Source organism: Hydra vulgaris, chromosome 10 (genome assembly GCF_038396675.1).
Source record: "Hydra vulgaris chromosome 10, alternate assembly HydraT2T_AEP".
NCBI lineage: Eukaryota > Metazoa > Cnidaria > Hydrozoa > Anthoathecata > Hydridae > Hydra > Hydra vulgaris.
Window position 1 is genome coordinate 43053264 of NC_088929.1, and position 24237 is coordinate 43077500.

At 28.0% G+C, this 24237-nt stretch overlaps 1 protein-coding gene across 1 annotated transcript in view; it reads left to right on the forward strand.

The window, feature by feature from the left end:
* Positions 1–215: 215 nt before the first annotated feature.
* LOC136085986 (uncharacterized) overlaps positions 216–24237 on the forward strand; it is a 37398-nt gene continuing 13376 nt past the window's right edge. Inside the window, exons 1-2 of the mRNA XM_065808081.1 lie at positions 216–459; positions 640–1542. Coding sequence (XP_065664153.1) covers positions 691–1542 — 852 coding nt within the window. The 5' untranslated portion in view covers positions 216–459; positions 640–690. The remainder of the gene's footprint in view (positions 460–639; positions 1543–24237) is intronic.

Here is a 24237-nt window from a genome sequence, read left to right on the forward strand (position 1 = left end):
TTATCTATTATATATCTTTGTTTATATATAAGCTTATAATTTTTATACATTTCTAATAAATTTCTAAATTTATTCACATCCAATGCATTAAATTTAACAATACGTTAAATAATAGCACGTTATACAATTGCATTTATTTTGCATAAATTAAAAAAATATTTACAAAATTCTTTTGCATTTTTTATCATAAAAAACACAAAAGAATTTTGATTTCTATAGAAACATTATCTGTAAGCTGTAAAAAGAGCATTCCTAAAGTAGTCTATAAAACACTTATACCTACATAAAAAATAAGTATGAAGTTTGAAAATTCAACTGATAAATATCGCAATAATTCTAATCAAAACTTAAATTACGTGCAAAAAGTGGAAAATTTATCAAAATTCTCAGTCACAACAATATTTTTAATATTTTTAAGATTCAACTTTAAAGTTTAACCAACTAATACTGACGAAATAGGTAATAATAAGCATATGGTTCATGATATGATTTTATTTTTTGATCTGATTTTTGTTTTTAAATTAATAAAACAAGCATACTAAAGCACACTTAAATATAGTTAATATTTTTATTTAAATATACTTATATTATGCAATATATTTTTTAAATTAAAATAAAATTTTCTTTATTTTAATTTAGCAAGTGTGTTTAAAGAACTCGTTTTGCATCCCAATATAACATTGTGGCAATATGGGTAACTCTCATAAAAGTTTTTCATCAAATATTGATCTGATTCATTCTGCTCAAGCCGAATATGATTTTCTTCTTCAGGTTGACAAATACCCAGCTTTATATTTTAAAAATGTTTTAAGAAATGCCGTTTATCGGTATGAAAACTATTGGTTACCCCTTGTTGCTAAGTATAACCTAGTTGTTGTTGCTCCATTAGATATTGAATGGATTTGGCATACACATGTGTTAAATCCTGTTGCATACCATCAAGATTGCAAAAAAATTGTTGGAAAAGTTATTGATCGTTGTCCAATGTTTCTTACGTTACATACACAAAATGTTTCTCAGAAATATTGGTGTAGTGAGTATCCAAATGTACAATATGAAATTGATCTTTTAAACCCAAAACCTGTTCTTTTGTCATCAGAACCTTTTAAATGCTCGCACAATTTAGTAAAAGCGGCGCAGCGTCAAAGAGACTTTAGCTATAATGTATTACTTCCACACTACAGAGATGCTAAATTTTTAAGTAAAGCAATAAAAAGATATAAGATCATGCTTGCTATTAAAAGAGATCACCCAAAAACATATTTAGTACCATGTTATGACTTTGGCTTAATTTGGCAAAGTCACCAACAGCACGTGTTACTTTATCAATCTGAAATGAAGTTAATTTTTGGAACTATTTCATTCCAAGATGATTCAAGTTTAGATTTCCAATCATGCAAGTATAGAAAAGCGAAAACAGTTATCTTATGGAAAGAAAAGTCACTTAAAGAATACGAAGTAAATGGAGGAATGCTTCGTGGCAAACCATTATTACTGAACTTAGATTACGATAGTGATTTTTTTTCTCGTTCAACTACAAACGTAAGTTATAGTATTTTTATTTTATATGTAAATAATATATTTAGGTATATATGTTGGAATCTATTTACTAAAGATATGAAAATTGATTTAAGTTTAGTTTAAGATTGTTAAAATTTTTTCTTATAAACTCATTGTTCTAAAACTTTGTGAAAATTAAGTGTAGTGAGCCGAATAAACTAGGGCAATTGAAACCTTTAAACAAAAATTAGTTTTTTTTTTGCTCCAGTTACTACAGTTTTTTATAAGATTTTTTAATTTAACATAGGGAAGCTCACACTTAAGTTTGGAGTGTAAAAATAAGTAAAGTTGCCATATCTAAAAAATTAAAAAAGGTCGCCTTGAAAGCACTTTGTGTTTATTTTCTATAACACAACATTCGCACAAACTACAATTACTTTCAAAGAATGTTTACTTCGAAGAATCAAAAAGTTTAGATAATAAGTTTTCGAAATAATTTCTGACGAGGCATTAAAGTTTTAGATTCATTTATTTTTTATTCCTAATTTTTTTCCTTTTACAATAAAAGTTAGAAACTTGTATGAGTTTGGAATCTATCTTATTTACTTCTCAGAGTTATTTATTAATTATTTAACAAACTTTATACCAAAATCGAAATTGCGCTGACTTTTTTAGGTTTTTAATGTCTTTTCCAAGAAACAGACTCGACCTTTACTTGAATATTATTGTTCGACCTTTACTTGAATACTGCACAAACTGTTGTGCAGTATTCAAGTAAAGGTCGAACATACGATGTATAAAGTTTGAGAAACATACTCATTCAATGTTTAATAGTTCTCTTGAGCATCCCATAAACCATATTAATCTAAGTGTTACTATCTTTATTTTTGTTGGCCAAGTTAGTGTTTCCAAATGTTCTTCTTGTGTTCATTAAGTCCATACATGCTCTAATTGAATATGATTACAAAAATATCCATGTAAAGAGAGTCGTTGAAATACAATAATCTTTGGTTTCACCCCAGTCTAGATCATTTACTTAAGTCAATTTTAGCCTAGACATGAACTAAAATAAGAAAACTTTTCAACTTGGTGACTAGTTTACTAGTTCATCAACGAAGAATTAGTAACTATTTCCAAAAAATTATGAAATATTATTGATAAAAATAAGAAACAGAAGTGATCTAATGGAAGTGCCGTGAGGCACACAATTAAAAGCATCAATTCAATCTAAGTAAAACTCACACAAAACAACACCCTGATTTATGCTGCTAAAAATTTCTTCCAATCAAACTTCCAAACAAACAAAATTGTTTTGTTACAAAAACTATAATAAGCCAATTTGAGTTAAAACAGTTGATTAGTCACTCAATCAAATGCAAAATCCAAGAAAATCAACTACGTAGCATCTTTAAGCGCCTCAGTAAAAATATTTAGCACCTTAAGACAATTACGCAATGTTTTAACTTTATAAACTCTTGCAAGTGAGTAAAGTCCGGTTATTGGTTGGTTTAATGAAAGTTTTATAAACTGGTTATTTAGAAAATGAGCAATAGGTTTTTTCCTCAACAAGCTGACTTTACCAACAAATTTGTTTGAAATTTGTAAACAAATTTGAGAACAAATTTGAGAACAAATTTGTTCACAAATTTCAAAAAAGAAAGCCGTTAGCTGACTTAAATGATCCAAAACACTCATCAGCTGACTTACTTTTAAACAATCTTAGGTCAATAAAATGCATTAACAGAAAAATCGAATTTTAGCTAGTTGGCAACAAAGTAGATATATGTGCACATGTATCTACTTTGTACCCAACTAGACCTAGTCTTCATTATTTATGTACTGTAAGCGTATACGTGAAATCTTTTGTTGACAATGACAGTGACAATTTTGTTGTCAATGACAGTGTTACAGTAAATAAAAAATTAAATATTAAAAATATATAATAAAAAAAGAAACAAAAATTTTTCTTTTCATTTCTTAATGACTAAAAAAATACGTTTTTTATAGCCAAAAAAACAAATTTTCATTGGCCACTTTTAATATTATAATATTAAAACTTAACACGTAATACCTGTAGGTATTACGTGTTAAGTTAGCCTTCACTTACCATTATGGTTAATTTAGCCTTAGGGTTATTATATTAGTGGCTTGTTGTTACCATTATGGTTAACTTACCATTAGGGTTACTATATTAGTGGCAAACAATAACTTTTTAGTTATTGAATGTTATTTCTATTCCATTATTGTTACCCAACAAGCTTTTTGAAATTACTAATATTTACTTCATTTTCAGCATTTTTTTATACAAAATGTTTCTTTTGAAAAGTATCATAGAGATTATAAAATTAGTGTTATCATGGCCTACTTAAATACACGGCCTTCTATTTTGCTTAAATCGAGAAAAAATAGAAGCCAGTTGAAAAAACGTATACTCCATTATATGGACAAACTTTTTCAAAATATTTTAAATATTGCGCTATAAATGTTAGGTAAGTATATCTGGAACAGGATAAAAATTTTTTGCGTTTGATTAATTGACATCTCTACTTAACTTCAACAAATTTGTATTGTTATTTGTGGCTACTTTTTAATCAAAATAATGGTTAATAAATGCTGTGTTGTCGGTTGTACCTCAAATTATAATGGTGGTGAAGTAATACCAGTCTTTGGTTTTCCAAAAGATGATGACTTGAGAAAGTTATGGGTTAAATTTGTAAATAGAAATTGTTGGACTAAATCATCTGTGATATGCTTAAAACATTTTAATGAAAGTTTAGTACACAAAGGAGCATCAGAAAAGCGGTTTCGTTTGTTGTATAATTTAAAGCCTGTTCCTACAATATACCCGGCCAGCATTGCAACAGCTTCACTTCCAGCTATGTTTATACCAAGAAAATCACCAACTAAATGAATTTTTCAAGAAGATGAATATCAGAAGTTTTTATCAAATGATATTATTGAAGATCTTAATTCTCTTACAGTTGCTGATTCACCAACAAGATAATTATTTTCCAAATTCGATGATTGTGTTGTGTTCCATAAAATTATTCAAAAGGAACTACACATACCTGATGTTGCTGAATGTATTTGTATTGACAAAAATCTTCATGTCAAATTTTTTTATAAAAATTTGACATGAAGGTGGCAAAGAATCCAGTTTCTTTGCCACCTTGGCTTAGAGTAACCCATCAATGTTAAAGAGAAGGAGTATGCTGGAAAACTTCGATTCACATTTTAGCATCGAAAGAGAAAAGTTATCTTCCATTCTTGAAGAACTTAAAAGTCACCAAATGAAAAAAAATAAATTTATTCTTCAAATATGCTTCAATATTTGTACAATTACAAAAAACTTACCTATTCTTTGACGCAGTGCACCTGATTAAAAACATTCGAAACAAATAATAAATAAAAAAAGGTTGATTTTTCCAGAATTTCATTTTTCAGCTTTTAAAGATGAAATTCATGTTTAACCAGGAGAAATATCGTGGAAAATATTTCATGATTTATTAGAAAAGGACAGCCTGTTGGATGCAAGTTTGAAAAAAGCACCAAAAATAAATAGCAAAGTTGCCCATCCTGGAAACTACAAGCAAAATTTCACTGTTGCTGTATCTTCCATGAAACTACAGCAGCAGCAATAAAATCATATTTTCCCAACCGTTTAGATATTGCATCTTTCCTAACTCTTTTTAATAAATGGTCGACAATTGCAAATTCAAAAAATCAATTTTCTAATAATTGTCTTGGAATAGACCTTTTCGTAATTGAGCGGCAATTATGAATCACGCGACCTAATGTTTTTCTCGGGAGGGCAAAATTATAAACAAACTTGGCAAAACGGTTTATCTTTTTATTTTTTGTTTAAATATCTAAAAATAGTTTATCTGGAAATACATAACTGAAAATTGTATTTTACCATGCCACTTGAAAAATACGAAGATTTTTATCTGTTAAACAGCTTGTTAGTTTTTTAACTGTTCGTGGGCTAAGTACTACTGGACGCAAAGTCGAGCTTGTTGCTAGAGCATTTTCTGCAATGGAATTAAATATAGATGTTATAGAGACAGCAGAAGAACAGGAAAAAAAACTTAAGCAATCTTATACGGACAAGCTAAAAGCTTTAGATCTAATTGACCCAAACTCTGTTCCAATGGAAAATAGAAAAGACTTAGTATCTGAGTGGCCTAGTATAACAATGGAAAATATTTTTTCATATATTCTTAATAAAAAATATTTTGATTCGGAATATATTGGAAAATATAAGGACCAAAAAGCATTTTCATTTTTTGATAGTGGTTTTGTAGGCCCAATAATGCACTTCAGGTTTAAAAAAGATGTTTTATTCGCATATTCTAAAGTGTGTGGTTCGCAAAAAATTCACAAAAAAAGAAAGCTTTGGATTGCCTTTTGTAATAATGATATTCTTTCTGCTTGGTGTTCGTGTATGGCTGGAGCTTTTGAAGTTTGTAATCATGTCATTGCCACCCTTTATAAAATGGAATATGCTAATAACAAAGGTTGGTGTAATCCAACATGCACAGAACAAGCTTGTGTCTGGAATAAGTCTTCTAGAAAAGATATAAAACCGTGCTTAATAACTGACCTAGTTGTTAGAAAAAAAATTGCAAATAATGAAAAAAATGATAGTAATAAGGAAAACACTAGGATGAAAGCATTGCAAGAATTCGATCCAAGAATCAAATGTCATCGTGAATTTAATGAACATTCATTTGAAACTTTTTTAAACAACATTCATATATCTGAGCCTTCTGCTGTAATATTTAAATCAAAAATTAAAAAATCTGATGAAAATATTGTAAGTAATCCTGATCTTGAAAGCTATCATTTGAAATACTTTTAGACCATCCTAACGCTGATGAGTCAACATTAGGCAAAATATTATTAGAAAAAATGGTTTTAACACATGAAACAATTAAAAACGTGGAATATAACACAAGAGATCAAGCTAAAAGCAATACCTGGTTTCAAATGAGAAAGGGGAGGATAACTGCATCCAAACATCACAGAATATATACCAAAGTTAATACTCTTTCTAGAAATACAAGTTCAAAGAAGCCTAAAACAACTCCTCTTGTTGCTGAGATTTTATACCCTCATAAAAAAACATTTTATACTGCTTCTATCGAATGGGGAATTGATCATGAGCAAGATTCTATAAAAAAATTTTATGCAGAGCATATATCAAATCACACTGATTTAAAAATTGAAAAAGTGGTCTCTTTATTTTGTATGACAGACCTTACATTGCTTGCTCCCCAGATGGATTTATGGTATGCAAATGTCATGGTAGAATGTGTTTAGAAGTTAAATGTCCTTTTAAAATTTTTAATAAAACAATCAAAGAAGGAGCTAGTGAATGTAATTTCTTTACAATAAAAAATGATCAAATAGCATTAAATAAGTGTCATAAATATTACACACAGATTAATTTCCAAATGGCAATTACAAATTGCAAGTCAGCATATTTTATTGTTTGGACGCTTAAGGACTTATATGTTGAAGTAATCGAATTTGATCAAGAGCTCTGGGATACGGTGAAAATAAATTTAGATATTTTTTTCAAAACATATGTTTCTCCAGCATTATTACTAATAAAACCTATAACATTCTGTGAAAAATGCGATAAACTTATACTCGAAGATCCAGAAATCAATGTTAAAGAATTTAATGAATTTAGCAGTATTCAATGTGAAGTATGTTACGCTTGGTTTCACTGTTCATGTCAAAATTTAAAAAAGAAGACTATGAGTTAATAGCAGATCTAGACTGGGTTTGTTGCATGTGCTCAATGTCTAGTTTATGTTTAGCTTAAATCTTCAATGGATATCTTATTAAGAGTTGTAGATAAATATGTTGTTTTTATTTACATTTTTTTAAATTCTTTCTGCATTTTCAAAAGATTTTCAAAAAAAGTTTTTTTGGGGCTGGTTTGGTTTAAAAAAACAACTAATTTTTTACACATCTATCAAACCCTAGTTGATATAAACTCATGTTATAATAATAACCTAAAGTTTGGACAGTGGAACATTATATTATACAATAAAAAAAACTATTTAGTAAACTAAATTTGTTTAATGAACTATTTAGAAACTAATGGTTTTCTCAAGTTTGATATAGCAGCACATACGCGTAGTATATTATTCATGATAGGTAGGTATAGTAATGGCTGTGTTATTTTTAAAATACGGAAATGTTTTATCCTTTTTATTGCTTGCTTCACATAAATGCGTACATAAGCAATGTTTGATGTTTCTCGAACTTCTTATTTTGACATTTGAATTCCTTTAACAGCACGTGGAGGTATACAAAGAGTACACTGTTTATATGCAAGGTCTGTCCTTATTTTAAAGCCACGATCTGCCATAACTTGATCATAGGGCTCAAGTATATCAAGAAAACTACTATTTCTGACAATAAAAATGTCAGAGGCACGTCCACCATAAAGGGGAGACAGCCATGAAATGGCTCTATTCGGAGTTATTGCTATTAAAAATTTGACTGTTGCATGATGTTTATAGTCACCCCACATACAAGCTTGAACATCAAGAGCACTTGATGTTTCAAAAAATATTTCAGAACAATCTATAATTGTCTCACTTTTGGATATAATCGCTTAAAACAGTTTGGCATAGTTGCTCGAATTGTATTCCGGCTAGGCCACAAGATTAGGCTGTCCATCTCTTTAGATAACAATATCACCCATGTAATAATAATTTGGGAAACTGTTCCAGCTGATATACAAAAGCGGAAAGCTAAATCTTGAATTAAAAGACCCAAACGTAATCTCATCATAACTAAAAGAAATTCCTGTTCCAGTGAGATTTTTCTTTTAGGTCCGCTTTTTCTCATAGGAAATAAGTTATCGCTAATAGTATAATCTTCTGATAAGTGTAGCTGCTCGACAATTTCAACACTGGACATGGTTTTTCGTAATCGATTTGTTCTCTTATTTCCATCCCAGTATTTCATAACTGCTGCTTTGTGCTTGGCATAATTGAAAAAACTTTGAAACATTTTTGCATTTTGTAAACCTGTAAAAGTCGATACATCTGAGTCCCTAGTAATATGACAAAACTGTAAAGCAGTATATGTTGATAATAGAGTAGGCTCTATATTATTTTTAACACTGTAGCCTGCTTTATTCTTAGACAAAATTGGATTTACAGTGTCTTTTTCTTTGGAAGAGGCGGGTGGGTGTAATAATTCTTTGGGAGAGTCGGAGATGTTTAATAATTCTGCTGCAACTGCATCGCCACTAACATATGGAGTTATTTCAAACGATATTAAGCTTTCTTCGTCTGAAGAAACAATCATAAGATCTGACAACTCTTCAGCTGTCAGTGTATCCGAGTTAGAGTTAATAGATTCAATCATTTTTGACGAAACAGGTTTTACAATAGATGTTGTTCTGATTTTTGGAGGAGGTCTTGATTGTTTTTTTTCCGGAGTACATTGAACATTCATGGTGTATGTCAAAAAGAGTGTTGGGTTAGGATTTTCATATGTGGGTATGCCATCGACAAAACGATTATAGCAGATTTTAAAATGTTTAGGTATAACAAAGTGTTTTCGCCCTTTAGAAACTGCATGAATCCATGATTTTCTTGTTTTTCCATCAACAGGCAATTTGTGGAAACATAATTTTCCAGATTTAACGTTACTATGTATTTCGTAACGCTCTGGATAACGTTTATCGTTATTGCAAATACCAACTACACTGCGATCATTAACCATAATGTTTTTTTAACTGAGATAGTAAACAGTAAAAACTTAGTAATGAACACAACATGATATTCAAACAAAAAGATTAAAACTTAATTAAAAGTTAAGAGAATAACCAAAGTTATATTATACAGAATTATTTTTAAACAATAAGAAAGCAAATAAATTCTTTGCAAAAACTCACTGCTTTAATAAGAATAATTTTTTGGTTTGTATCTTTTTCTATTTTATTGAGGTAAAAGTATAAATAAAATATTCTTAACTAAATTTTTTTCGACTTTTATTTTATTTGTGTTTATTTTTGTAAACGTATATCATTTTTAAAATTACACACCTGATGTATTTTTTCTTATTTGTTATTTATTTGTTATTTACCTGATGTATTATTTCTTATCTTTTTCTTATATGTTTATTATTGGTTTGTTTACATTTTTGCCCTCCCGAGAAAAACATTGCATCACGTGATTCATAATAGCCGCTTAATTACCAAATCTTCTATTGCTGCTATTATTAATGATAAAAAGCCTGAGTTTTTTCGAGCTTTTGCTGAATGGTTTAATAAATGGAAAAACACCAAAATCACAAAATTTGAGAAATATATATTATTTCCTCAAACATCATCAGAACTACAAAGAACTTTATTATGTCAAGATTCTTTAATAGAAGATCTATTGGAAGATAATTATAAATTTATATTGACTGCTTGTTTTCAAAGTGATCCGTTAGAAAGAAGATTTTGACAATACCGCCAGGTTTCTTGTCAGTTTGAAAGATGTTATCTATAGTGAGAAGATAATCCAATTAAAAAGTTTAATAAAGGAAGGAATTAAAATATTTGAAAATGATATTAATGATGTTCAAGATACACAATATGGTAGATCCTTGATGGATCAGATCAAAGAAATAGATTATGATTTTGTGATTTTATCAGATGATTCGCGTGAAGTTCCTAGTTATATTGCTGATTTTATTGCCAAAAACTGATTAAAAAGTTTAAAATATGTTGCAAGTTGCTTTGTAGTCAGCATTGTCAACAGGAGTCGAATGACTATAGTTATTTAAATAAATTGTCCAGAGGGGGGCTAACAACTCTATTACTAGCCCTTTTAGAACATGTCTGTGATAGTTTTGCTATGTTAGATCATATATTTGATGTTATTTATCGATCTCAAATGCAACACCGTAAAGCAGAAAAGTTAGTTCTTGGCAGTAGAGAAAGTTACGAACAGTTTTTATGTTTAAGTCACCAATATTGTGGAAAATACACACTGTTATTTCAAATATTTATTTTAATAACATCAGTAAGAGAGTCAGTGATTCCATTGTTGCCTTTAAAAAAAGACAGAGAAAAAAATAAGAATCTTTTGTTTCACATTTTTAAATAGTTTGTGTAAAAAATTTTTAAATGCTTTTAAAGCTTACTTTCGAGAATTTGTGTATTCTTATTTCTTGTACAGTTCATGAGTATCTTAAAAATTCTACTGACAAATATAACCCATGTCTTTCTATAATCATTTAAGTAATATATAATTATGAAGGTTAATAAATGTTGTGTTGTTTTCAATAAAGACATTTATTAATCATGATTCCTATTTATTACTGAAAAGAAACCTAAAAAAAAGCCTAAAATTTTACAAAGTTTAGTGAATTATAGTATATAGTTCGATAAAGCCAACGCAAAATTTTTTATCCTATCCGAGATTTACTTACTTGAAGTTTATAACTCAGTTATTAAAATATTTTGAGAAAGAGTGTCCATCCGACAAATTATGCGTTTTTTTAACTGGCCTTCTATTTTTTTCCGGTTTAAGCAGAATAGAAGGCCGTGTTTTTAAGTAGGCCATGGTGTTATAAGAAAATATTACATTATATCGTAAGAATGAAAAATTGACAAGAATTTAAACGAAAAGACATAAAACATGTTTTTACAATAATGCTATCAACATGTTTATATGTAAAGAGGTGTAAATTAAACCAGTGATGTAAGTTTGTTACTTCTTTCTTGTTTTACTAGTATAAAATAAACCAGTACTTTAATTTAAATTTTTTTTTTTTTAGCTTTTTTGTTCCTATAATCCTTAGTAAATTCAATTTATAATTTTATGAAATATTTAGCTTGTGAGCTTGGCTCGCCTCTATAAAGCTCTTTTTCCATCTATCAACTATCCAGCAGATACGGACGCCAGAGATAAAAAATAACCTAAAACTTTTGACCCACCCACACTACTCTTAAACGTGAAAGCAGTAAATTAAATTTTAAGATTATTATTTTATACTAAATTTAAATTCATTGGCAGGTTTTAATCTTCTTAATTTTTGCAATGTTTAAAAGTTATAACTGATCATTTCTGAAACAAAAGATCATGCAGACCCCAATAGGCTAAGGGCTTGATAGTAGATTCGTTTATGTAAAAACTGTTAAAAACTGTTTTAATCTTGAAAGAATTGAATTTTGGTTATCATTATTGCTAAATATTGTTTTTGGTATTGCATATACTTTGATTGTATTTCGTAGAAAAACAATACGGCAAACACACTTTCTACCTAAGTAGTGATCTAGTTTTCTCTAGTTTAGTGTGACAATTATCTGTTAGTTTTATAATTGCATCTACTATTGTACGTGGAATTACAATTCTATTTGGTTTTGGGTAGATTTCTGAAATACCGAAAAATTATAATATCGGTTTTCGGTATTCAAAATAGTTCAGAAGTATCTATAAATAACATTAAAAAAATTTAGTCAAATCCTTAGAAAACTTTATGAAAAGATAAAATAAAATAGAAAAAGAAAAATTTCACCGTTTTCTTTTTCTATTTTATAAATTCTAATTATATTATTTAAAATATTAAAAATAACTTATCAAGAAGTAATAACTCAATAATTTAACGTTCTAAAAAATAGTATTTTGGAAATTTTGATGCATTTAATGTATCAAAAGTTATTTGGCTTCGAAACTTAGCTGAAAAGTTTCCAGCAACCAAAAAAGTTCTTTCGCTGGATGTTGACGTGGGCTGAATTGCTTTGAGAACGGCATCAATCTTATTTAAATTCGATGTTTAAACTCCATATGCTTCAAACAGCTTAAACTCCCTCAATATCTCTGAATATAGGTCAGAACAACTAATCTTGTGTTTAAAAGAAACCATCTTTGTTAGGGATTGTTGTAACTGTGTCTTAAGGTTATTATTGGCTTCCACAGCAAGTTCTTTATTTTATAATTCGACGTTGACGCTATCCAATACTTTGGTAAAATTTTGTTCGAATATATTTTTGCATATTGAATAATTGCTTACTTTGATGAATATTTGAAGCCATCATTATTTTGAGACGTATCTAAATTGAGCATTTGCAAATCTTTCATTAGTGGCACTAAATTTTTGTTGAGTTGCTCATCGTATCGCTTTTTGAGGGATCTCAAAATATATAGATAGAGAGAGGGGCCTAGCATCTCTAGAATTAAGTTAGACGTTTGTTTAGAAAGATTTTTGAACAAAAATCATGTAAACAACTTCACTGGTCACAATAGTTGAATTATCCTTACTTAGCTCCATAAAAGTCGATTTAATAGATTTTAACACTTAAAATATCTTCTAAAACTTTAAAATCAACTTCTTCGTAAAAATCCTATCTTGCAAAGTCCAAAACTTTTTTTTTTTCAATTTTACCAAACTTTCAATCATGGAAACCAAAGAGTTCTAACGGGTGACAACTAAAAAACGAGACTGGATTTAAAGACACATATCTCTTTAAAGAAGTAAGATAAAACAAAAAGGAAAAATGTTCGAAAAAGTATTTTTATTCTAGTTTTTAAATATATAATCAGTTGTTCTCAAAAGTTGTTCTTCTGACTTTATCAACTAGGCCTGGTATAGACTGAGCTAGGCTCCGTATGAGCTCAATATCAATTTTATTAAGGCAATACTTAATTCTAGAACGTAATTTCTTAAGATTTTCTACATGACAATTATTCTTGTAGTCAAGGCCTTTCAAAATACTCCAAAAATTTTCGATAGGACGACATTCTGGCAAGTTTGCAGGGTTATCCGCCTTCTCAACATAATGCACGTTTTTCTTGTTTAGGTACATGATTACTTTTTTTGCATAGTGAGATGATGCTAAATCTGGCCAGAATACATGTGCACCATCTGAATGATACTTATTGATGATTCGAATAAGTCCCTTCTTAATACATTTGTTTAAATAGATCTTTTGATTTACAGCCAGTCCACTTGGTACAAAATAAGGTTGAGAAATTCCATTTTCAGAAAAAGCAATCCATAGAAGTAATTTATTTTGAAACTTTTGTTTTGTTTAGTATTTAACCGTAGATGGAGTAGATTTTACATCACTAGTTTAAAATATATCATTTCCATTGATACTGGAGTGATTTAACGTGAAATAAGACTCATCGTCAATGATTGGTTTACAATTTTTGAATTTCTGACACAATCGACTGCACTTAGTTCTAGCTGCTGCTTTTTGCTGGTCAGAGCGTTTTGAAATCGTCTTTTTTTTTCTTGATTTAATATTTGTTCTTTTTTTTAATGTTTTACTAATGTGTTGCTGAGTACAGTTGAACTTTTTAGCTGCCTGTCGTTGAGAAACTCCGTCTTTATGGTCAAACATGAGTTTGAGCCTTTCAATGTTTGTCCTGGTCATTTTTTTAGCTTTTACGCCACTTCCTTAAACTCTTTGGTACCCAGATTCACTTTCAGCACATTTAATTATCTTGTAGATAGTACTTTTAGGTATATTCTCAACTTCAAAGTGGTCATTAGTGAACTTTTTACCAGCATTTTTGTAATTTAAATAAAATTCATACACACGTTTTCTAATCTCTTCTTGTTTTGAATTTATTAGTTTATTCATTTTTGTATAAAAGATAAAAACACATAAAATATTTAAAAATAAGAATAAAAATACCTTCTAAAACAGTTTTCCTATTTTTAAAATCTTATTCCTTTAAAGAGATATGTGTCTTTAAATCCAGTTTTTAAGTTGTCACCCGTTACATAGTTTTATTATCAAGGTTTAGCATCAGTTTTATTTTCTTGTTCGAAAACATGCTTATGCAATATGGACGCTACAAACGCCTGACAATTTAAAAAATTTAATCAGTTTATGAGAATTATTCAATACAGACTTAATATCATCTCGAAATGTTCTGTTGCTGATTCCATAAGCAGTTTACTCTGCGATATTATTAAAAATATCGCTCCAGTTTCAGCTCTTAAAATAATCATTGTCATTTTAATCAGAGTCTGAATCATTATCTTCATCTGAAGTAAGATTTAAAAGAAGTTCTTTAGAATTGTTGGCATTATCATATTCATTCGCATTTTCTTCATTGGATTTGTTACTCGAACATGTTCGGTCGTCGCTGGTACGTAAATTTTTTTAGAAATTATTGGTTACTTCCAGTGATTGCCGTGATTGTGGTACATTTTACTCTCTAAGGGAATTATCTGTCTATATTTTTGCATTACTGCAGCACCATCGTGAGTAGACGCAACTATATACGTAAAATCTAACCCAATTCTGTCAATTTTTGTTTCAATATTTCTTCGGTTGTGAAAGAATCACCGGAATGATCAATTTTAACAAGATCCAATTTATAAGCAACTCTACTGTTAAGAGTGTGATGAAATTTCTGTTTTTTGAAAGCAGAAACTTCATAACATTGAATTTTCGGGATTCGGAAACTACGTTTCTGAATAAGCTCACGTTTTGTATTGATATTTGCTATTGTTCTTAAAGACATGCCTTCCTTTACGGCATATTTCGCTAGCAATTCAGCCAAGGTTTTACGTTTAAAGAATCCGTCTACTTTTATTTTTTTTTTGGAACTTCTGCAACAAATGTTTCATCTAACTTCTTATTTTTTAATACTATACTATGGATAGTCCTCATGTGGGTAATCAGACTAGATAAGCTCGAACCGTTGCATTTTATGAAAAAATTGCACAGGGTACACTTTTCTTCATTAGCTGAATCGTATGATTTTGAGAAATACTTTCATGCAGAAGAGCTTTATTTTGGTTTTTTTTTGGAAGTTGTCTTATTTATTATTATTGGATATATATAAAGTAATGTATAATAAATGTAACGCAAATAAAATTACATTACTTTCTTGTACATTATCTTTTATTAAAAGTAGATATACTAAATATTATAGTTAAACGGTTCTAGGAAATATTCCCCCGGAAAATATCCCCTCGAAAAAATTCCCTGAGAAAAAATCCCCCGCAAAAATTCCCTCGCAAAAAATAAAATTTTTAAAAAAATATTGCTTTGAAATCGATAGATTGCCTTCCCAAACTAAAACTCTCAATCGATGCAGCAGCGCTCCTTGCATACATACCTATTTATTAGTCGATGTTTGTGCTTTCCTAGCATGTTCTAACTATTTGTCAATTGATGTATGTACACTCCTTGCATGTTCTATCTATTTGTCAGTCGATGTTTGTACACTCCTTGCATGTTCTACCTATTTGTCAGTCGATTTATAAAAGTGAAGGATTAAGGTTCTGTTTGTATTATAGTAAGTATGTATAAAATATTTAAAAAATGTTACAATCGTTAATACTTTTCTAAAAATAATTATACCAATTATTCAAGGGGAACAATTTGTATAACTATACAAATCGTTCAAGGGGAATCGCAGTGTTGCAATAATTACAATACCAAAAAGTAACAAATTATTAAAATTTTTTTAACAAACTTGTGGTTTGCAAACAGCGTAACAAAATAACTTTTATTTTTCGTCATTCATTTACAAAATTCAAACACAAGGAGTACATTAGTGCAAATTGCTATCTTTATTAAGTTCAAATTATTAAAATTTTAAAAACCGAAAAAACCGGTTTCGTATTCTCGTTTACTATGGATATTTTAGATTTAACTGTTATGTTTATGTCAGGTACTTGTGGAATCTAATTCGGTAATTATTCGTTAAGAAAGATCAAGCTTTGGTTTTACTTTGAATATCTATTTGTGAAATTGAATTAGACCTTGCGTATTTCTTGGCAAACTACTTAAGCTCTTTTGTAGTCAAAAAGACTTGTGTTGACTTGAGTTGGTGTGTTGACTCGGATTATAGAGTAAGATGTAATATTTTTTCCATTGAAGTAGCGTAGATCAGTAGAGTACCTTTCTTATAGTAAAGTTACACGCGAAATGGAAAGTGTTACTAAAGCATTTAAGCTCTTCAAAGCCTTAGAGACAGGTTGGTTTTAACAGTACATTTTAATAAGGTTTCAATATAAGTATGATTTGTTGTGCTCACAGGCGTACACATTTTCTTTCCATGTTGTGTAGCGTTGTTGTTTCAGCAATAGTGCTTTTGAATTTTAGGATATGAGCTGAAAATCTTGTTTTGGATGTGTATTTTTTGAAATGACTGGCCTTATACCTAGAAAAATTACATCAGTCAAAACTGTAGCCTCTTTGTTGTAATTGAAATATCCAACTCTCTAGTTTCTTACTGGTGATAAGACAAAAACTGAGTTTTTTTTGCCCCGGTTATGTAACTAGTATTTATATTACTCAAAGTTGTATTTATTTTTTACTGAAAAAAATATGACCGAAAATAATACTAGTCTGATTTCATAGCGTGTTTTATTTTATCAAATGCTTGCTAACACTAAGAATGGAACTTATCTTGAAGAACATTATTTCATAAAATTTATGTAAATCATCTGCAATTAGAGTAAGAAGTAACAAAGGTTTATACTTATTGCTTGTAAGTATTAGTCAATTAATATCTCAAATCATATATAGTTATACTTCTGCTTATAAAAGTGGTGCGAAATTTGGTAAACTGTACATCCATCCATCGTAATACAGAAACTTTAATACATGAAACATATACAATGAAATACATGATACTTTGTAATAAAATGTAATACATGAAACTTTGCAACTTTAGTGGCACCGTAAGAGTAGTGACAACCACTTTTATATAATAAAATAGTCACTACTAGAGCTAAGTTTTAGCAACACTTATATCATTAGATATCAATAGAGCTTCAAGGGGTCGAATTTAGTGCTTTTTAGAAGACAAAATAATTTATTACTTTTTAAAGTTGCTAAGTTTAAAGTATGTTATTCAATGTACAATTATTTTGTAAACTAAAATTCATAAGCTCTTTCCTCCATTAAAGAAAACCATTGAAATAAAAAATGGATACTAAAATTAAAGGAGTTGTTCTTGTATGTTTGCGGTAACTTGATACAGCATTTATGGGGGGGGGGGGGGGGAAGGGCTCTGAAACAGTAGAATAGTGCTCTAATGTGTCAAAAACAATCTTGAAAATCATTTCTTTAAATTTTTACTGACAATTTTTAAGATGGTTGTGTAAATATAATAATACAAGAATAATATCCGATTTCGATACTTTGTGTATTGGTTTTTAAGAATGTCATTTAAAACAATTATTTTCACTTTTAAAATGGGATTCGGACTACTGGATGCGTCTTTTTTTAAATTTATTTATTTTTGTTTTAGATGAACCAAGAAGACCTAACGGTCTTGTCACAAAGCACCGCTGAGGAGCATTTAACTTGGATGTTTTTTCATCTAAAACAAAAATAAATTAAAAAAAAACGCATCCAGCAGTCTGATGTTCAACCCTCCTTCCGAAATATTCCCTGAGCTCGCTTCGAACCCTTGATCTTTTTTTGTGAGTATTTTTTGCTTCTAAAGCAAGCGCTCTAACCACCGCGCTATGGCTGCTTGACTGATAAAAGATTTTAAAAATAAAATAACGTAAGACTTCTTTAAAAATTTTATTCAGGGGAGAGTAGGGTACCATGAAACAAAATTGATTTTTACTTCCTTACTTTTTTTTTTGACACTTTTTTTTTAAGCGAATGGTGCAAGTTGTATATTAAACTTAGACCTACAGAAGTTGACCAAAAATAATAGATAAAACTTGAGACGACTAAGTTTGGGTTAAAAATATTAATTTGTTTGTCTTTCAAGGGATAAGTTGTTTTTTCTCTATGTATTATATTTTGTATTTACTTTTTAATACTGCTCATAATTTATACCAAGGTACCCCATAAGTGGGGTACCTTAATACAAATTTTCTAATTTTACTTTAAACAGTTTCACAACTTTAGGCTGTTATATTTTGGTAATTGATAAATTTAATTTTTTAGTTCTAAGTTTAATAAGCAAATTGCACCAATCGCTAATAAAATACGTTGAAAAATTAGTAATAAAGCAAAAACCAAAAGTATTTCATGGTAACCACTCTCCCCTTAATAAATTTTTTATAAAAGTCCAACGTTGCTTTATTTTTGTAATATATCCTTAGTATCTCATCTTCGTTGCGAATTTATTAGTAAATAACAACTATTATTATTGTCTACCTTTATATCTCGTCACTAAAGTACAATAACATAATATATAGTTGTTTCTTTTTCTTTTGTTTTTCTTTTTTTAATCTATTTTACAAATATGAAAATTAATTAATGATAATATAATTGAATTAAGAACGGTTTGTTATGAACCTTTCCTCTTTTTTATAAAACAGCTGAACACAAAGTCTCCATCTCAGAGAACATTATTACACAATAATATAGCAAAAATTATATATGTATATATATATATATATATATATATATATATATATATATATATATATATATATATATATATATATATATATATTATATATATATATATATATATATATATATATATATATATATATATGATAAAAAATCAACATATTTAAACTTGCAAACAAAATAAAACTAATACTAATGTAAAAAATAAAGTCTAAAGAAAAAATAAAAATAATGTTAAAAATCAAGTCGAAAAAATTCTTATATTGTAAAAAGTAAATTCAGTTAAAAGTGTTAAGCATAGTAAAAAGAAAAATAAAGTTAAAAATAAAATGAGGTATGTGGTGTTGGTTTCATCTTTAAAAACGGCCGACTGTTTTGTTCTTTTTTTTTTAAAAAAGGTTTTTAAATTTAATTTTAAAATTTTAGCGTCATTGATTACCTCATTCCTCTATTACCTTTAAAAACATTGAAAGTGCCAAATGATTAGTACGGAATTATTTAAGTGTCAAGTAATGCTTATAAAAAAAACCTAAAAGCTTTTTATTTATATAGATTTTTTTATTGATCTTGATTAACATCTAACTAGACACTTCAGTCACGTGACAAATTCCGTAGACAAAATTTGCAAAGTTTTTTATATATAAAGAAGACTTTTTCAGATTAAATTTAGACCGATTTTTTTAATCTATTACGCCATAGTAAAACGTTTTACGAAAAGTAAAATGATTAATCTTTCATAAAATATCTGCTAGAATTTTCAATATCAGTTTATCTAGCTGTAGGAGCGGTTTTATTTAAGTTTTTGTAATTATTATAGCTTAAAGTTATTTTATTTGCGTTCTAGCATCCTTTAAAATAATATATTACTATTTTTCTTTGTTTCCATTTTTTTTTGTTGGTTTTGTGATGAATAAGTTGGTCTAAAATAACTTTAAAAAAACTAAGTTTTTGCTAATATTCGGGTATTCAGCTTAATTTTTAAATTTAAGTTAAAACCTGCTAAATCCCGTCCTCTTCTTCCTTTCAGTCCGACTTAATATCGTTTCAAAAATTATTTCGGTGACTAATTTGCAAATACAATATAATAATTTAATTGTATAATACAGTAATTGTATAAAGTTAGCCTTATCATAATGAATAATAAAGAATTATATGATTGGTATCTATGCTTGAGTGATAAATCTTTGAAATTGGTGTGCTCGAATTTCAGAAGCCGATTCTCCAATTTGTTTTCAGTAACTGAAAATAATTTGAGCTTGTACAACAAAATTAAAATTGTTATAGATAAATTTAAATCGTTAAAAAAAACAACAATAAAAGTAGAGATATATATAAACTGATGCTCTTTAAACCGCCTATTTTGGAAACTAGTTGTGAATTATGCATGTCAAGTGAAAAAAATTAAACAAAGGGTAAAAAAAGAAAATTGAACCAACAAACTTCGAAAAACTGTTTTAAAAAATTTGAAATTTGCTTCATCTGGTTGTATAAATAAGTTTAAATCTGCTAATGTTTGTATTAGTAATATGAAAAAAAAAATTACATCTAACGACCCTAGAAGGACATATAAACTATTACGTGCAAGTAATAAAGCAAAGATTCATCAATTAAAAAAGAAACAAAATAAGAAAATAATAGAATTAAAAGATTTCTATAATAAAGTCATTAAAAATCTTAATAAAAGAGTTAAACTTTTGTTAGTTAAGCTTGAAAAAAGTAACAATAAAGTTGCACTCCTTCATGAGAAAAAAAGAATTACATGCAAAAAGTTGTATTATGTAAACAAGAAGTTTAGCGTGGTAGTAAATAAACATGAAAATTTGTCTTCTAACAGTTTAAATAATTCTGAAAAGGATACCGACTCTCCTAACACTAGAGTATTAAGCAAAGAAAATAAAGATTTTAATTTAAGTTGTCTTCTCCATGATCGCAGAATAATAATATTTCAAAATGGAAGGTATTCTAATGATATAAGAGAAGTTATTATGGAGTTAGTTTCTTTGAATGTCAGCAAGAACAAAGTTAATGAATTTATCACAATTGTTTTAAAAAAACTAGCAAAGATAGATATAGAGAAGCTTCCCTCAATTGGTACAAAATCTCGATTTATGACTGAGGCTTTAGCACTTGCTCAACTTCAAGTTGCAGAAGAAATGATAAACACTGTAGAAATTAATTCGGGCAATTGTCTTCACAATGACAGTACCACTAAACATCATAGACATTTTCAAAATTTCCAAGTTACTACCACAAATGGAAGTACTTTATCTTTTGGATTATGTGAAATGGCTGGCAGTGATGCAGATTGTACTATTAATGTGTTAACCAAAACATTAGATGATATATGTGACATTTTAGAAAGTAGCAGCTAGGAAAACGGTTTTTTTAACCTTGTATGTTCTTTTAAAACTACCATGTCTAATCTTGGACCAGTTAATCCACTGTTTAATTTAAAGCTTAAAGACATGAGGAAAAAGTTACTGCCTAAATTTATAAAGAACTGGGAAGGTTTAAAAAAAGGCGAGCAAGCAGATTTCATTGAAATGTCTAATTTTTTTTGTAAATTGCATTTATTTTCTAACTTTGCAACAGAAACTGATAAAACAATAAACTCATTCAAAAAAATACTTTTAAGTAGTAGTTATGAAAATATTTTTGCATTCAATACTGCTGAATCAGGTGCCACTAGATTAATAAGAAATGCATGTAAAGCTTTTCATGTAAGGGGAAGTGATGAAGCAAGAGTTGCTGGGTATTTTAATGCATTTCTTGCTGGTAAAGGACAAAGTAAGTATATGCTTGCACCCTTTGTTGGTAACAGATTTAATATATTATATTATAATGCTGCAGCTTTGTATTTTCATTCAAAAGATATTTTAGAGTTTCTTCAAAATTAGCCAAATCAAAATAATCTTTTACTTGCAGTTAAAGAAGATATTAGCAACAAATTATATTTAGCAGAAGTGTGAGCTCTCGGAATAGTTGATAAAATAATTACAGGTCCACTTTGGCGGATAATTAAACCACAAAAGAGTATTCTTGATATGAATCCATTATTGTTAACGCTAAAAATGAAACTTTCAGATTTGTGTAAAATGCATCATCGATTATGATCTCGAAAACACCTATATTTAGTCCAAGTGATGTTAATATTCATAAAGATATTTTGTATGATAAATTATTTGAAGAGACTACACTGACACTGATTTAAATATTTTAACACAGCAAACATTAAAAGTAATTTGACATTCTTTGTTAGTTGTTCTGGAAAGACAATCTGCTTATCAACTTCCTGTAGGTTAATATTAGCATCCTTCTGATAATATAAGTAAGGCTGCAGAGAATGTTCTAACAACAAACAAAGCGTCAGAAAGTGACTTTGCGGTATTGGATCTTTTAATTCGTACAAAGTCAAATACCAAAATACAAACTATGCAAGCTTATACTATGTGGTATAAAAACAAAACACTAGACTGGTTGGATAAAAAGACTTTAGATGAGCGTGACTCATTGCTAAAAAAAGCTTTAACAAATTTTAATGAAATGAAAGATAAATACAAACAACCTCATTTAGAATTAAAGTTTGAAATGTTGACACATTTAAAAGCAAATAAATATTAAGAGCACAGTTGGATTTTATTAGGTATGTTATGGAAGTTAAATGTGAACCTAAATATTTTTACAAAACTAAAATGCATGGTAGTAAGCGAATAGACTTAACAAACTATGAGTTGTTCAGTAATTTACAATCAATTATTAGAACAAGGACTTTTCCAGAGCCAATTGAGAGAAGAGTTATTTATATTGAAAGAAAAGAACGAGATATTTTGATTGCAAAACAGAAAGAAGAGTAAAGTGAAAAATTAAAGAATGCAAGACTGTCTCAATTAGCAAATCAACAAAAAACAAACATCTTGGCTGTCATTCTAAAAGATGTTAAATAATTAAACTTTGTTTGATGGTCTATGAGACTGAGGAAAATCAAGTATGGACTTTTCCATTGCTTATTGACCTTGAAAAAGGAAAGGTTATAGTTTTGTAAAAAGCCTGTTTTACAATTTATTTGAAATAATTACTAGTTATATATATTATTAGTAATACTTTATTAGAAATATATTACATATATTATAAATTATATAATATTATTATAAATTAGTCGTATATATTAATCTATAATATTTATATCTATAACGTTTATAGTTGTTATAACGTATCGCATATAGTTATTATATATCATTAGTAATATTATATTATAAATATATAATAAATTATATAATATTATTATAAATTAGTCGTATATATTAATCTATAATATTTATATCTATATTGTTTATAGTTATTATAACGTAACATATATAGTTATTATATATATTATTAATATTATTATAGTAGAAATATATTATAAATTGTAACATATTATTATAAATTAGTTGTATATATTAATCTATATTATTTATATTGTTTAAATATATATATATATATATATATGTATATATATATATATATATATATATATATATATATATATATATATATATATATATATATATATATATGTATATATATATATCATTTATGTATAGATATATATCGTTTATACTGATCTATAATATTTATAATATCGTATCTATAATATTTAAGAAAATTTAAAATTGGGCAATCTTGTGTTTTATTTTTTCACAATTTAATGTTGTAATAGAGTTATGACTATATTAATGTGTAATGTGTCTATGACTATATTAATGTATATTTTTTTGCTATATATATTTTTTCTGTATGTATATTTTTTCCAAAGATTAGTTGTGAACTGAAAGTTGTTTTATTTGCATATTGTTTAATTATAATTATTAATAGATTATTGCCTAAAGTCGTTGCGTAAAATTTAAACGCAGTTATGATGGTAAAAAAATGTTAAAAAAAAAATAAAATAAAAAAAGCATTTTTTTGTCTTAAAAAATGTCAAATTAGGTAGTATAAAAATGCAAATTTCTTGACAAAAAGTGCTACAAAATTGGTTAAACCCATCTTAAAACAAGATTAACATTTTGAATGCAATAAAATTAAAATTAACATTTTAGCTTAATTATATTACAAGATCATAAAATGGACTGTAGCCGTATTCTCATCTCTCCGTTAAGCTTAACGGAGCGTTAGTCAAAAATTTCTTTTAAATTACATTAATAAATTTATTTAAAATTATAATTTTTTAAACAAATGTTTTATTTTGGTATAAGTTTTATTTTAACGAATTTATATAAATTTTCGTCATTTCTTTACTTAGAAATATTGTAATAAAATTTCAGACAAAAGCTCCGTTAAGCTTAACGGAGAGATTAGAATACGGCCGCTGAAGTGCCTAATCTAAGGTTTATTTGAAGAAGCCATTTACTTAACCAGGGCTTCTCAACCTGGGGGTA